Source organism: Poecilia reticulata, linkage group LG2, assembly GCF_000633615.1.
Source record: "Poecilia reticulata strain Guanapo linkage group LG2, Guppy_female_1.0+MT, whole genome shotgun sequence".
Lineage (NCBI taxonomy): Eukaryota > Metazoa > Chordata > Actinopteri > Cyprinodontiformes > Poeciliidae > Poecilia > Poecilia reticulata.
Window position 1 is genome coordinate 21,067,224 of NC_024332.1, and position 16,792 is coordinate 21,084,015.

Below are 16,792 nucleotides of genomic sequence, written 5' to 3' on the forward strand. Positions count from 1 at the left end.
GAAATGTCTGGATCCTGACTGATGCTTAGAGATTCCAGCATTCAAGCATTAGAACTTCTTTGATCTACTGTGATGTACATAATGTCACCTATGACCTCATCAGTGAGATCACTGGCAGGCACGTGCAGATGGGGGGGGGCCTGGGGGTGCTTGAGCACCTGCCCTTTTTGCTCCTTGTCCCCAAGTGCCCTTTTGGTCAATTTTTATTTATTTATTTATTTTTTTTTATTATTTTCTAAGCCCTCTTGTGACACATAACATGTACTAAAATTCTTCTTATTATTTTATTTTAATTTTTTTTTGTACAACATAATAAGCCCTCTGGTCACCTTGTTACCTTTGACCTTTTGCCTCTCGCGCAGTGASATAAGGCGGCTAACTGGAGCTCAACGTAGCGAACGTTCCAGATTACAGATCAGGTTTTGGGAAATTAAAAAAAAAACGTTTTTGGTGAATAAAGTGGAGTAGACTTGCTACTTGTCAGATGACGGAAAACGATGTTGAAGTATCGTTTCTGCTTCAGCTCGGAGTCGCGGTTTAAGCAGAGAGGTAATGAAATACAACAGACACTGACAGGCCTCTGCGTCTGCCTTTCTCTGAAGAACTACTGAGCGGGAGGAGACAGMCAGGTGAGGAAAAACTGTTCTTATCTATCGATCCAGTATTTTTATCATACAGACATTAGGCTGTTGTTGTTGTGMTATAAGCTAGCTGCTAGCTAACAACTTTGCTAGCAAAGCTAGATAACTAAAAGGCTTCTCCCCTGTATCTTTAATGATATCAGTCATTCTTTAGTATTTATTATGCAATAAGGGCAAATCGCCCGTCCAAAACCTGTCATCTCCATAATGGATATATGTCCGATCTTCTAATTTCCTTTGCTGCATAATGTACATTTMATTTATTATAGCGTTAGGTAAATGTATCTTGAAGGAAAATAGCACTTAAATAAAAGTCCAACAAGGATATTCATTTAGAATTAGAAATAACTCACCCTGAATTACCATGATAGATATAATAAATGTAATAAAAGTGACATTAATGAAGGGAAAAAACTCAACCCAGACTTTAAGTAAGTTTAGGGTCTGGTTCACAGAGTATGAAGTTAAATTTGTTTTCCCAATTATTAAATGGGGAAAAAAAACTAACCTCAGTTAAGTAAAATAAAATTGTGATCAAAACTTTTGGAATTGTAATGATTTCTTTTTTAAAAAACAAATCATTTTGTTTAAAAAACTTATTTAAATTAAATAACTAATTTTTGTCTTGTGAACATAAAAAGTTATTTGCCAAACATAAACTTTTATTTGCACACATCAGAAATCTTTTGTTGTGATATTAGGCCCCGCCCACGACGTCATGTGAGAATCACAAGCAAAACTTTGAGTCACAAACAAAACCTTAGAATATTAAGAAAATATTTATGACATGCGCAAATAAGTTTGTTTTGCAAAAAAAAAAATCACTTCATGAGACAAATGTGTGATTTAAATGTTTAAAAAAGTTCTTTAAGCAAAACTCAGCAGGCTTTTCTCATGGTGACATACATTAACAATTCAATGTTTGCTTTTGTTTTTTTCTTTTTTCTGCAGTTCCACATTAAAGTTTAATGCAGCTCTGCTTTCCTGAATGGACCGTCTTCAACTCCACTGTAAGTGCAGCAAACAGGCAGCTCTTTTTATAGTGTAATTCTGTAAAGACAAAATATGTCTGGTGGTCCAGCTCTGATTTACATATCTTGCTAAATTGCGGGTTTGAATATTGCAATACTTTCCTATAACAAAATAGACCTGCAGAAAGAAATGACTAATAAAATATCTTACATATGCATAGTTGTATGCTCTGTTTAGAGATTCTCCTTAGCTTTGATTGTATATCTCATAATTTTGTAATTTATCATTGTTTATTAAACTTTGAAAGCTCAGAGACTTTGTTAATATTCTGTCCTGAAATACGGTTGGATGTGCCTTTTTTTTTTTTTTTTGAGTACCTGCCCCTTTGGTGGTCTCTGCACGGCCCTGATCAAAACCAATGTTTTTAAAATAATTTTAATCTTTAGCTATTAAAACTTAGAAGATTAAACAGCCACATTTATCCTAATACACACATATACATAAATAAATAATACAATGTTTGGAAAATCTTACTCAAATGTAAATGGTAATTTTTTGTCACATATATGTGTAACTGGGCATTTTGAATTTTACTCTATTTTTCTCTCTGGAAATCCTTCACCTTCATGTACGTGAAGGATTTGGCCAAACTCAGAATATGCAAACGTATGCGCATCTCTTCAGAGCGTAGATGTGTTCAGAGCCACCTGGTGACATGTAGAGCTGTGTATGCACAGATGAGATTAGCTAATCTCATCTCATCTGTTTAACCTGAGCTACTGGTAGCAGATAGATTTTGAATAAGCGAGGTCCTAAAATCAAACCTTGTTAGACCTCACATGTGACTTCTGTCCACTTTGATGAGACAAAATGAATCCCTCTTCTTTATGTAAGACCCAAACCAGCTGAGCGCTGGATGGGAGAATCCGACCCAACTCTCCAGTCGTTTCAGTAATATGTCATGGTCAACAGTGTCTGGAGCTGCACTGAGCTCCAACCGTCTGACTGAACCAGCACTGTGATTCTTCCACAGACCACATTCAATGAATATCTTATTCGTCAAGATATTTATTGGTTAATGCCTTAAAAATAAATGCACAACAATCTAATTCTAACATTTTACATTTTATTTGTCAATTTTTCCTGTTCTGTAGAATTAGGCAAATCTTATTAAGAACGCAAGTAAAGAAAATAACCCAATTTACACTAAGTGGAGTTTTTGCTCACCTTATTCTCCATCTGCTGCCTGATATCTGCCGGAGTCTTGGTTGGATTGTTGGAAGTCTGAAGTTTGCAAAGACTTTTTTCCAGCTTCGGAAGAAGCGTATCTTTCCGCTGAGAGAGATGCCGGATCAGCTGGTCAATGTCAACTGCACTCTAAAAATAAGAAAAGAAAGAAAAACAATCAATCAGACAATCTCTGTAACACAGAGGGATGGGCATATATTCATATTGTCTTTTATAGTGATACATTTTTTATCATGATATCAATTTTGAATTATTGTTGTCACAATAATTTCTAGGTCACACAGTGGCGCAGTTGTTAGCGCCGTTGCTTTGCAGCAAGAAGGTCCTGCCAGAGTTCAGCATCCAAGATAAATAATCAAAATAGCAGCTCAAACATGCAAAAAGCTGTTCAGTCATTACAAAGGGCTTGATTGCTGTAGTTTATATAAGATGATATATATCAGGATGAGTAAAATACAAACTTGGATGTGAAGGTGTAGCTGACATGTGTGGTCCACCACACCAACGAGGCATCCTGCAGGTGGAGGAGTGGAGTTGACGGAGGGAAGGTGGCCATCTTGATCTGGACAGTAGATCTGGAGGCTTGAGATTTGACTTAAAGTCCAAACAGCTGAGCCAAAGTGAAGAAGTATCTGGGCCTGGCTTGGTGAGCACACGGCCCACACTGAAACCATGTACAAGCAACATGCAGATATATTAGCTACTGATTTTTACCCTTTTTCAGGAAGGGCTTGAATAAAAACATACCAAGGTTTACATGTACAAGTACATGTAATCAACCACAGACATGTCATTGTTACATGATTATTAATCTGTTGACTTACTGATAGGTCGTTCTTTAACTAGGCCACACTGGGCTCGCAGAAAACGTGCCACTCGGACAACATTCTGAACCAGCAGGAAATCTTTTTCCTCCTCAGGAAAATACCAGTGAGCCTGGAGAAGTTAAACAAATAAGAAAACAGCTGAACTACATATTTACATGCATACACTGTAGAAAGAYGTTTTGTCTCTGCATAACATTAGATCAGACTAAACCTTTCTTGTACTAAATTACCAAAATTATTGCTTGCTAAATACCAAAGCGCTGACTTAAACTGTTCCATATGCACTGCATCCTCTCAGGCTGCAGCGATAAACTCTGTAGCAACCATAAATATATTATGTGAACCATGTAAAATGTACAGTAAGTATTGATAATCAAAGTTTTACCAGCTGAGTGGATCGGGGGTAGGGCTGCAAACACAAGCTGGTTTGGGCCATGGCTCCGGGTCTGAATGGTTGTAGTCTCTGCCACAACTCTTCAGTGATGAAGGGCATGAAGGGGGAGAACAGAGCCAGAGACAAAGACACACAGTGATAGAGAACCGTTCTGGCCTCCTGCTTCGTGTTGCTGCTGAGGTCTTTGTCTGTCAGGACCTCAACTCCCTCATTCTGCTTCAGCACCGGCTTCACGGATTCCTTCAGGACAGAAACACAGAAATGACAAAAGTTATGTTTTCATTTTGAAACGATGCRTAGACATGTTTGTTTTTAGGGAAAACGAGATTCATCACCAACAACCATAACAATATTAGTTATCAATCTGGCTTTTTCAAGCTAAGCACACACAGCTGTAGCTGGTCGATATTACCCTGCTTAGAAGCAGAGTGGCTACACTCCTCAGCCTCCTTGGCAAGGTCTATTCAGGGGTCCTGAAGAGGAGGTTCCAGCGGATAGTCGAACCTCGGATTCAGGAAGAAAAGTGTGGGTTTTGTCCTGGAACGCTGGACCAGCTAAGCCCACAGCAGGGTCCTGGAGGGTCCTGGAGGGTTCTGGGAGTTCGTCTAACCGGTCTACACGAGCTTTGTGGACTTGGAGAAGGTACTTGACCGTGAACCTCAGGGAGCCCTGGGGACGGTGCTCTGAGAGTACGGGGGCCTTTGATATGAGCTGTTAGGTTTCTGTACAACTGGTGTCAGAGTCTGGTCCGCGTTTCCAGTGTTCTGTTTATYTGTGCTTCCCGTAAATCCGTCCTACCTTGTGGTAATGCGCATGGAAGCTACGTCACATACTGCTTACTCAGCAGATTTCTTATAAATACGTCCTACCAGTGGAAGTTTCGTTTCATGTGTTTTATTTCATCACAGATTACGGTAARCTTTATTTAATCTATTTATACCTGGCTTTCATGAAGCTGCTGTATTACTTCATGTTTTTAGTTTACATGACAGGCAGCTTGCAAATATAATGGCTTTAGTTTGCCGTCTACAATGTCGTTACTGGAAACAGGTTATTATTTGGCGGTTAATCAGGACAAAATATGTTGTTTTGTGGGCTCTCTTGTCCCTATACTTTAAAATATTTTAGTTTCATTACACTTTTTATTATTAAACTTTGCTAAATAGATGTTGGTAGCAATGTGGGACTGAAGCTGTGTAATATAAATCGTATCCTATCATTTCAGGACCACAGTGACCTGCGCAGCTCAGTGGACACATTGTGAAACAGACATGCAACGTATAAATGCACAAAAAGAGTTGCTGTGATCTGTATTTGTCTTTAATTTAATTCCAACAAAAACTTGTTTTCCCTGTCTGATACTGTTTTATTCTTACAAACGCCTCTGTATTTAAAATATTTTTAACAGGTAGGATATTCTAGTAAAAGAATTAGTGCATACATCTATAGCTTTTCATTTTAAGCAGGTAGGATATTCAGATGAAGGAAGTGATCATGTGGTTTCATCATGTATATAAATTGTTCCAATGTTAAGCTAAGCATAAGTYCTAAGCTTCCACTTCAGTCCCGTCACTCAAWTAATGTTATCAAATGTATTTAACATTAAAACAACCTGCTATAGTTTTCTGTTTCTCAACATGACGGTAGGAGTTTWGGACGCGTAGCACCGACAGACTTAGCTATCYATYCSTGATTCRGTAGGAAAATCTGACGAGGTAGCRCTGATAGTCAGTAAGTTGGGCTAATTTCTGGTGAGAGTTYGACGGCCACTGATTCTGCTCATTACTTTTATGGACAGAATTTGTAGGTGCAGCCGACGTGTTGAGGGGATCTGTTCTGGTCGTGATCTACAGCTTTCACTGGAGCAGTTCGCAGTCGAGTGTGAAGCAGCTGGGATGGGGATCAGTGCCTCCAAATCTGAGAGCCTTCTCCGTGTCGGGGAGGATCCCCTCCCCAATTGGAGGGAGGGAAGTAGAAAGGGAGGAATGAATGAATGAATGAATGAATGTACAGGTGGATGGGAACAGAAGCTGAAATCTTCTACCAACAAAAGTATAAATATGGCTTTGTTAACCACACCCTGTATTTAGCTTAGCAATGCTCAAACAGGGTAGATTGTACCTCACATAGTAACAATCATTTCCATTCACCTGTTTCTGATAGTCACAATAAGACAGACCTGTTCTCCCGTATRAAAATCGGCTCCTTACCAGGTAAACATCACACAGGTTGTACAGCCAGAAGGAGAAGAGAGCAGACGTGACATTATGCAGCTCATAAGCTTCAAACGCCTGCTCACATTGTACAACTGTGCTGTAGAGTCTGGAACAGATCCACCGCTCCATGCTGCTCAGAGGAGTTGTCTAAAAGGAGGAAAAGGAGAAACAYTCTGAAGGCAATGTTAGCACAAGAGTTATTATCAGCTCCATCTCACTCCCAGTTGAYGTTTATCCATTCAGTGACCAYGAATGGGACACCAGTGGAAAAACTTTTCCATTAAAAGACACTGAAAAGATGGAGGAATGAGAATTAGAAGGTAACAAGGAATTACAAAAGTATCAATGAGCGACCTGCAAAATSCAGCACACACACGTCACACAAGAGAGAGAAAATATGTGCATGARATCTGATGGTCTAGTTTGAATTCAGCAGAATGTCATTGGCTGAACATTTTAGATGCCATTTTCAGAAATTCTGCATCTTTTTGAAACTTTTACTAATTTCTATTACCTAGCATAAGAGGTTTTATATAAAACAGAACAACACACACTAAATATGAGCTGAGAGATGTTCTCAGAATATATGCTGAACATGTTTGATAACTATTTCAGTAACAATTAAAATAACTGTTTCTGGAAGCCAGTCAAAAACGAGACGACCAAATTAAAAGTATGTTCATCTGATATTTGTGTTAAACAGACAAGTCAATAACTAAAGTTATTAGAATCAGGCTAACAAACATCTAAGACTAAATTCAATCTCAAATTGTTAGGTTCTCTAAAACTGCTGAACAGTTGAAAGCATTGTCTTAAAATGTCTCCATATACTCAGTATGTTGAAGAAAAAGTCTCAAATGCATTTTGAAATTTACATATTTCAATATGTAAATAATGCAATATTTACATATTAGAAACCAAACAATATTTCAAAGCCTGAATACACACAGCAGTCTCTTTCTTTCTTAGTCTTTTGCCAATAAAAACCCTTTTGCTTGGTAAACAAAGTATTGATCAACAGATTGTCACACTGGGAACTCTGCTTTTATGGTGCACATGATAGACACTTCCATCTGATAGTTGAGATAAATTAAATGTTTTTCTAACAGCATTTTATTCCTCTATGAATACGGTTTACCCATACAGCTTGACATAGTCAGGTCTTTTTAGACACAGCACAACAGGGACTGAATTGCTGTTGCATTTTTTAACATGTTCAGCAACCAAACACCAGGGAGAGGAAAACAGGAAGCATGACTGACATGAGGTGACATAAACACAAAGTTTAGAAATCACCGTACCTCTTCAAGTGTTCCCACAGGTGTGTTATTATCACCAACAACTCCCAATGTGAATCTCAGGGTCTGCCACATTTTATTACAGAAGTTTCTGTAGAGAACAACTTGAGATACGGACAAACTAATGTGTCCACCTAATAAAGAAACAGACACAAATATTTATTAGTCATTAAGAAAGCACAAACTTTATATAGCGTATGTCTTCCCTCCTCGTAGTTTCATGCAAATGGACATTTGTGCACCAAGTTATTCTTACACCAGGATGAATACAGTTTCATCTACTTTCAAACTGATAAACAGTTCTGAAAAACAAAACAAAAACACTATTTTGTAGAAAAAGAAACTACAACTATTTTTAATGCAGATTTGCATAAATGTAAGCAATATAGCATACATTAAATCATAGTTTCAAAATGTAAAGACATCTACAATCCAAAAGAATGAAAATGAAAATTTTTAAGAAAACTGTTCCAAAATGTCAAAATTAGAGACACACAGGTGGCCAGAAAAAGTATTTTTAAAACAACATGTTGTGTCTCTGAACCAACCACAACGGAAATTAAGAAAGCTGCATCAGCACAAATGAAATCCAGACGTATGGCATTATGTGCCAAAGCCAATCAGTGTGGAGTTATGAGCAAATGTAGGATTAACAGACTTTTCATTTAAACATGAGGATTTTCTGTCTGCAAGATCAGACTTATATATTTTATCTGGGGATAAGAATTTCCCACATGTCCTGCTGTGCTCTCTTCAGCCATTTCTTACTGAGAAGATGGTTGTGAACAAGTGACAGGGAGGCTTTGAAAAAAAATATGCAGATGATTTCATAATTTAAAATGACTGTGTTTGTATGACCCTTAACCATTTGGATTAGTTGTTTTGATGTGTGCTGTTGGAACACATAGCAAAACAATGTCAACAATGAGCAACTGTTGACATTGTTGCAATCTTTGAGCAATTGCTCAAAGATTGCTCAAAGATTATCTGTACCCTGTGTCTGTACGCATGCATGTGCTTGCTTGTCACTTGGAATTGCAAAATGTTGCAATGGTGAGAAGAGAAGAAACACCAGAGCAGCCAGGAGCCGAGAGTCTCGGCTCATTTGTTCTGGACAATGATAAAACATATTAAAACACTRAATCTTAGTAAAAGTCAATCTCTTGTGACCCATTTGAAGTTTTAAAGGTGTGTGCATAAGAAACATTCTTTTTACAAAACCTCCAAATGAACAAATGAATAAATAACAGGTTTGATAGCCGCTATTTCGTGGATAAAAGTAGTGAAATAAAGGAATGTTCTTTTAGAGATAAATAGGGATTGGGAATTGAAAGAGTGTGTATTRATTGACATGCACAACGTGTGTCTGAGCTTTCAAGGACATGAACTCTTAGGACTGAGGCTATGCTGCTAAATTTTATAATCATCTTTGGATAAAGAGTCCAACAACAGTCAAAATGCATCGTTCACCTCAAGAGATCCAGAACCTGTCTGTCTACCTTAGTTGTGATAGATGACTCTTGACAAGAGATGAGCAACTTACCCTGCATGTTGTGGGAGCAAAGGGCAAATCTCAGAGCATCTGTCCCACACTGGGGTATTCCAGTAGGATAGTCTGAACTCTGTAGGGAAGCAGATAAATCAGACAAGTAAGAAAAGGCAATGACTGCACGCAGCCAGGCAAACAGACTGAAGAGTATCGGACCTGTGCTTTCAGAGCAACTAGTTGCTCCCTTGGATCGAGGTTTCCTTSCTTCACTTTCTCCTGAAGCCTCTATAAGAACAAAAACAAAACACATGATGAGGTTTACATTACAACACCTTAAGAGAAATGATAAAGAATAACCTGAATATACCATCATTGTTATCATATCAATAGCAATGAGAAACACACACTGCTTTTTCCTCAGTGTGTATTTCTCATAGTAATTTATATTTAAATATAATTCCAAAATTAGCCCTCAAGTGGAAAAGAAAATGGAGTCCCAGAAGTGCATAAAATTGCTGTTTGTGGCTCATTTTTATAGAAAATATTATATTTCACTGGATCAGACCAGGAAAAGGATAAAAGGATGAATGATGACCAATTGAAAGACTGGCAATGTGACAATATGTGAGGAGCAGCTCTAGTTTACCACTTAAATAAGTTCCTTCATCTTATTCACACATTTCTGAAAGTATATAGGAAAAAACACCAGAGTAATATTAACAGCAATGTGTGTCTAGAATCTGTGTCTCACCTGGAGAGTGGCTCCATGCATTAGATCTAATGGGTCAATGACATTTCCAAGAGATTTACTCATCTTCCTGCCATATTTGTCTCGTACCAGGGAGTGAAACAGAACCTGAAAGACACGACAGAAAGAAAAAACAAGTGAATCAGTCAATTCACCTCATCCATCACAGTTAATACTAGGTTTACTTTGAGTAACTCAGTATTCTTGCGAAACCAACCTGTTTAAATGGTAGCTGTCCAGTCAGTTCAGATCCCAACATCACCATCCTAGCAACCCAAAAGAAGATGAGGTCACTGCCAGTCTCCAGAAGAGAGTTGGGGTAGAAGCGCTGGAGGTCAGGGGTCTGTTAACAAGTGGGATTTCCATGAGAGATCTGAGCTTTTCAGGAGTGTAGGTGTAATTCTACTGAGTGTCGGGACAAGAAGTACCTTTTCTGGCCAGCCAAGCATGGTGAAAGGAAACAGTGCTGAGGAGAACCACGTATCCAGAACATCGGGGTCTGATTCAGAGATTAATGCCATTGTGAGAACATTCAGGATTAAGAAAATAGCAGTATGCTTTTCATCAAGCTGTTAAACTTCACTTAATATAGCAGTCCAATACAGAGTCCCAGTTGACAGCTAAAGTCCTAATGGGTTAGAAAAGGGGTGCGGGTTTTAATGTATTTTTTTTATTTTTGTTTATTGAGTGTTACATGATTCAGTGTTTTTGTTTTTAATCATGTAAAGCACTTTGAAATGCCTTGCTSCTAAAATATGCTATACAAATAAAATGCAATTTTTAAAATTTGATGTGTTATGCTTKTTAACAAGCCGTAACATTTTTCTATCCCCCCAATAGACTGTGTTGTGTGACACAAGAAGCGCTGGCCTAACCTTGCCGTCTGTCCTATGGGCTACAAATGCMGGGAGCCCRGCAATAAGCCCCYWTCCTGGGCCTATTCCYGGGTGAAACCGTTCCATTGTCTGTTGCTTTTACAACGGAAACAGACAAAATGGGGAGGGGTGCCGAATTCAGTAGAAAGGGGGCATAAGAAGTAGAACCAATAAAAAGAAAAATCCTTCAATAATCATGAGATAAACCTAAACTTTGGGAATGAATACARTGCTTCATTCAAAGCTGCTAAAAAAGTAGGAAAGTAGAAGGGTGTTACCCTGTCGCAAAGTGATGTGTTCTGGGTTCACTCCATATTTTACAGCGGCTCTTTGTCGGGCCTCTTCTTCACTCTTCCCCCAAACCCAAAGCTCCTACCACAAACAAAGTAACCGTTACTCCAGTAGGAGACAGACTGATCCTGGCAAGAAATATGGCAAAGGATTATACTGTTAACACAGACAAACAGTACTACAGCTTTTACAAAGCTATTGTTTTCTCTGTGTGAATGTGGGCTAAATCTCAATACATTAGTGCCATTTTCCAAATAACAAATCACAGACCAACCTCTTCTTCAGTTGTTGAATTGGGAAGCTGTACTTGGTAAGCAGGGATCTGATGACCCCACCAAAGCTGCCTGGATATGCACCAGTCACTGTAGCGTAAATAGCAAACAAACAAGGTGTTGAATTAATCAGTTACCATCAGAGTGGAACCATTTCCTCAGCACACAGAGCTAATGTTTGCCAAATATGTACTGAAGTTCTTCAAACTTAAAAATCAGGACATCCCACCTGATGCTGGACAGCCAGTTCTTCCACATCTTGGTGTAGTAGTGAGGGATGATTTCTAACTGGCCATCCTCTACAGCCTGCCAGCACAAATCGTTCTTTTTAATATTTGAATGTTAAATGTTTGTAAAGACTTTCACATTAGCATGACAAGACCTCATTACCATAAAGATAATCATCAGAGGCTTAGTAAATTATCAGCATTTCACATCCACAAACCTACCTCTATAGCTTTCATAGCCATTGTATCACATCGGACAAACCACTGCTTTTTTASAAGTGGTTCAATGACGTCTCCTGAGCGACTAAGAATCAGAGGAGAGGAAATAATAGGCACAAAAAGTTAGGGGCATTATCACATTAGTGAGGTTATGATCTGATAAAGCTTCTCTTGTTTTGGTCAGCCACAATTGCAATATCTACTAAATCCCACAATAAGAAGAAAAACAATATGTCAGAGATTTATCTATTAATGTCTTCAGAATCAGATGTTTACTGGCAGGAGGATTACTATCGCTCTAAATAATGAGAGAAAGCACAGATGATGATGTCATGGCTTTGGAAACTTCTGATAGGTTTGAGTCAACTGGAAGAGAACAGACTGCAACACACTGCTGTGTCTGACCCTGTCCAACCATCATATCACTTAGGAAAGAGATATGATGTTCTGCATCCCAAAGAGGAGCAAGTTTAGTTAAAACATTTTCAATCTGTCCCCAGAACAAAAGCCAAAGACTTTGTATAGATGCTCGCTGAAGCTGTGAAGACAGAGTCATCATCCACAGTGAAACAAGTGGGTTGAAAGGTCACTCTGCCAGGAAGAAAACATTACTTCAAAAGAAACATAAAAAAGGCAGATTCATATGGTCTGATGAAGCTACGKTGGAAGTGTTTTCCATAATGACCATTGTTACATCCGGTAGAATAAGGCTTGCAGGCCAGAGACATATTGAAGTAGCATCTAAAGACATTAGCCAGGGAGTTAAAGCTTAGAAATTCAAACTCSSCATTCAGCCAAACTGGTTACATAGTGACAACAAAATCAATGTTTTAGCGTGGCCATCGMAAAGCCCTGACCTCTATGACATGTGTGCAGATCTGAGAAGGTGTGTGTGAGTGAGGCATCTTATAAACCTGACTCAGTTCTYAGTTCTGTCAGGAGGAATGAGTCAGAATCCCAGCAAACTAGTAGGAAAAGCTTGTAGAAGGAAATCCAAAACATCTGACCCAAGTTAACTTGATTAAAAACAGTGATACGAAGTAGTAGGGAAATGCGTGTTATCTTCTAATTTTGAAGGTAACACTTTGTATGTCAGACTTTGTYCAGCGTCCTGTCTTTTCTACTACCTGCAGATGGGYAAAGTCATGGTGTGATTCTTCTTTCCTCTGAAAAGTTTCTTTTCAACAAGAGCGTTCACAACCAGCTGCCTGGCATCAAACCGCTTCACACCCTTTAAAGAAACAAAAAGGAACAATGTGACATGTGACAGAATAAAAAGAAAAGTGAGACGTTCACCGCTTCTTTGAAAGCATGAACCTAAGGTGACTTRGCATTTTATAAGTCTTAGTACTTCATTATGTTTAAACTGAAATAGCTAAGAAATTAACAATAACCATACATGCTCAACACTGGTCTCAATAGAAATCTATCTAGGCCTGTCACGATAACAAATTTTGCTGACTGATTGTCTCAAAAATTATTGCGATAAACAGTAATATTGTTTGAAGACCTTTTTACACTGATTTAATGGAAATTATTCTAGTAAAGCATTGATTAATGCATGATTTTAAAACTAGTTAACTGGACTTGTAGCCATTATTTTGTGCCCATTATTGGACACCAAATGGCACAATTGGGTTTGATGGGCCGACAATCAGCAGACAGGTCTAAGATGGTGTAGTGTGAGCTGGACATTACACTAAGGAAATGAGGAAGGGAGGGTCAGTGGAGAGCACCGGAGTTGAGCCTTTATTCATTCAGTGTTATCAACAGAAAGAGAAAAAGGCCGGAAGAAACAATAAAGCCAATAAATTAAAATGAGGTCGATAAATTAATTTGTGTRATTAATTGATTTATTGTTTAKCRTGACAGGTYTACATCACAATAATTTTCCTGCACCTCCAACCACTGTCCACACACTGGCTCCATAGTCCCATCTCCTCTGATGACCGAAGGGCGGGGCAGAGAATGCTTCTGTGACAGATGGAAGTCCATAAAGTCATGAGCAGGAGTCACCTTCACAGCACCTACAAAGTTAATACAAACAACAGATATTATTCCACAAAAGCATACATATAATTTAAAGCTCTTTGGCTCAGACACAACTCCACTTCCTGCAGAGGCTAAGAAGAGCCAACCTCCCCACATCTGCTCTCACCACCTTCTAMATGGAGCCATTGAGAGCATCCTGACCAGCAGCCTCTCTGTCTGGAACCGCAGCTGTCTAGCTGCAGACAAGAAGGCACTCCAGAGGGTGGTGAGGACTGCAGAAAAGATCATCAGATCACCTCTACCAGCCATTCAGGACCTTTACACTTCACGCTACTCCAAGAGAGCAATGGACATAAAGAGACCCCACTCACCCAGGACACAAACTGTTCTCCCTACTACCATCAGGGAAGCGTTACCGCAGCTTGCAGTGTCGCACAAGCAAAGTGGGAAACAGCTTCTTTCCACCAGCCATTAGACTCATCAACACATTGAAGTAAACTAAATGAACATTTCAAGGACACTGGAGAACATTTCATAAACATTTCTCTCACCACACCACTTGCACTTTAATCTATGCACCTTTCATACAGCATCTACGTTACCTCACATTACCTGTATGTCCACTGATTGTACTTCTGCTGTTGTGTGTGTGTGTGTTTATGTATTTATTGTCCATCTATATATTCTTCTTATTGTCTTATTACACAGTGTATTTTAGTGTGTGTGTTTATTGCACATGTCTGCATCAGTGTGTGTGTGTGTGTTGTGAGTGAATGTGTCAGAGAGAGAATGTAAACTCATGTATCAGTATGTTAGTTTTTACTGCACATTGTGTGTGTATGCGTGTGTGGGGGGGATACTGTCAATGCCTTATTTATATGTTTATATGTTTAGTTTAACTGCACATTGGAGTCTGGTGAAACGTAATTTCAAACTCCTGTGTTAACCCTGTAACATGGACTTTTGACAATAAAGTACACTTGATTGACTTTGAAACTGTTGGGATGTTTTCACACCTGGTCGYCTGGTAGACTCAGTTTGATTGGGGACCAAAATTGCAAYATCTGCTACATTCTTAGCTGTTGCAGTTTTCACATTACACTGAATCAAACAATCCAAGTTAATTGAAAAACCTGTTCACCCCTGACCTTTGGTGGTGCTGCACCAAAACTACTGAAAGAAACAACACAAAAACCAACCAGGAAAACTACTGCAAATTTCCTCTTCACAAAATGTAAACTAAAATGGAGTGGCGTCAGATCAGTTGTAGGATTTCTCTTTAGTCTCTGGTAAGAAACCATGATTTCTCTTTGTAGTCCTGGATTTGTTTTGGCTCTATCGACCCAGAATGCCCTGTGCTATAGTTTGCTTCCTGCTTTTGGAGAGTTCTATGGTTCTCTTGCATCCACATATATAGATTTGAAAAATGCCAGGTTTCACTCCAACTGAACTGAGAACAAGGTTTGTAAGTTCGCTTTTCTGGTCCATACCAGAGTTCAATTGCGCATTCACACCTCCCCAAAAGAACTGGACTTTAGAGACAATCAAACAAGAGTTATAATAAAACCTACTAAACAGGGTTGGAGTGAATGCACACTGGTACCTGTTCCCATATCCATGTCCACCATTGTATCTGTGATGATGGGGATGAGCTTGTTGGTGAAAGGATGTTTACACAATAGTCCATGGAAAGTCTAAACACAGAGAAAGATGTCCATTATATCAATTTGTCAATAATGATCAGGAACTCCTAGCTTGGTTTCAAAAGTAGGCAAAGTGGAAAAAAGACTAAAACGGGGGCAGAGTTCAGACTGGTCCATCCTGGAGAGTCCAGGCATGCTGCAGTAAAGAGGTAATTCAGAGATTTCAAGCAGTTCATCAGGAAAAACAGTTCTTGTCTAATAACAATGTCCGTCAGAGTACAGCTGAACATGGACCAGATTAGCATGCTAAAGATGCAAGTCATCTGAAATTTATTTTATCTATTACAGTGGGAGCAAAGTGAAAATGTGGCTTTCAATTAATTAATGTCAGTTTTATCAAATTCCTGTGAGACAAATCAAATTTGCAGAATAAGAAAGAAYTGAGRGTCCAAGTTAGTTTTAACTGCTTGCGATTTAGAACCCGTTAGACATATCCTTTAAAAAAAACAGACCTATGTTGCTTATTTCAGGAATAGAATAGAATAAAATAGACTTTATTGATTGCCAAGGGGAAATTACTTATTCGTTGAAAAGCTACTCCATTCAAGGTATTAAATATTAATAATAAGTGATGTAAGTAATTCAATGTGACTGAAAATAAACACCGGAACAATGCAGGATGTTTTTCACGTCATAGGGACCCTCTGTAGGTGCAGGCTTATATGTTGAAGATATGCTGAAGGACTCGATAGAGCTGGATAGCACAGGCTTTGAGCACCCTCGAGCTCACAGCTTGCCAGGGTGGAGTCACACCTGCTGTCTTCTAACATCTTCAGTGGTGATGTTACAAAGTTTATACAGGAATCCTAGACTTGAATTTACTACCTTTATGCTTCCTATTTTTACCACCAACACAAAATCGAGCAGCAGTCTCTTTTGGGAGAGCGGTGAATTCTAAGGGAGCACCGATTTATCGGCCAGTTGATTTATCAGCACCAATTTCCTTAATTGGTGGTCACCCRATTATTACATTGTTAAGCCAGTCTTATCCCTCCACCCACAGTTTGAGGTGCACAAACTGTGGGTGGAGAGCAGCAGTAGTATTGATAAGAATGTGGTCAAATTTTAACGATTGAAATGCAATTCAGTGTTTTTCCAAGACTGGTCCTCTCTTTCCTTCCCCTCCTTGCCCAAAGCTCCCTTGTAGTCCCCCAAACATCACTAAAGTAAAAAAWATATATTAAAAAAATCATTATTTAGTCCATTAATGTTAGCAAGAACATATATTATGAATTAATACAGTGATGATTATGAGTCTACCAAGAGAAGCTACACTCAATATTTTATTTAATAAATTTATATTACACACTAATGAATAAATGTGACTGATTTGATTAAATTTGATACTTTTTAATTCAGAATATGAAAGATGGGTTTTTT

At 38.6% G+C, this 16,792-nt stretch overlaps 1 protein-coding gene across 1 annotated transcript in view; it reads right to left on the reverse strand.

Moving 5' to 3' along the window:
* The window catches only part of vars2 (valyl-tRNA synthetase 2, mitochondrial), a 28,998-nt gene that overhangs the window by 3,574 nt on the left and 8,632 nt on the right, over nt 1-16,792 (reverse strand). The window contains exons 10-28 of the mRNA XM_017309157.1: nt 15,505-15,548; nt 15,313-15,403; nt 13,617-13,744; nt 12,845-12,948; nt 11,721-11,802; nt 11,501-11,577; nt 11,274-11,361; nt 10,987-11,080; nt 10,262-10,332; nt 10,051-10,176; nt 9,837-9,941; nt 9,302-9,370; nt 9,140-9,218; nt 7,600-7,730; nt 6,293-6,445; nt 4,074-4,322; nt 3,686-3,797; nt 3,323-3,525; nt 2,841-2,990 (exon numbers count right to left, since the gene is read on the reverse strand). Coding sequence (XP_017164646.1) covers nt 2,841-2,990; nt 3,323-3,525; nt 3,686-3,797; nt 4,074-4,322; nt 6,293-6,445; nt 7,600-7,730; nt 9,140-9,218; nt 9,302-9,370; nt 9,837-9,941; nt 10,051-10,176; nt 10,262-10,332; nt 10,987-11,080; nt 11,274-11,361; nt 11,501-11,577; nt 11,721-11,802; nt 12,845-12,948; nt 13,617-13,744; nt 15,313-15,403; nt 15,505-15,548 — 2,156 coding nt within the window. The remainder of the gene's footprint in view (nt 1-2,840; nt 2,991-3,322; nt 3,526-3,685; nt 3,798-4,073; nt 4,323-6,292; nt 6,446-7,599; nt 7,731-9,139; nt 9,219-9,301; nt 9,371-9,836; nt 9,942-10,050; nt 10,177-10,261; nt 10,333-10,986; nt 11,081-11,273; nt 11,362-11,500; nt 11,578-11,720; nt 11,803-12,844; nt 12,949-13,616; nt 13,745-15,312; nt 15,404-15,504; nt 15,549-16,792) is intronic.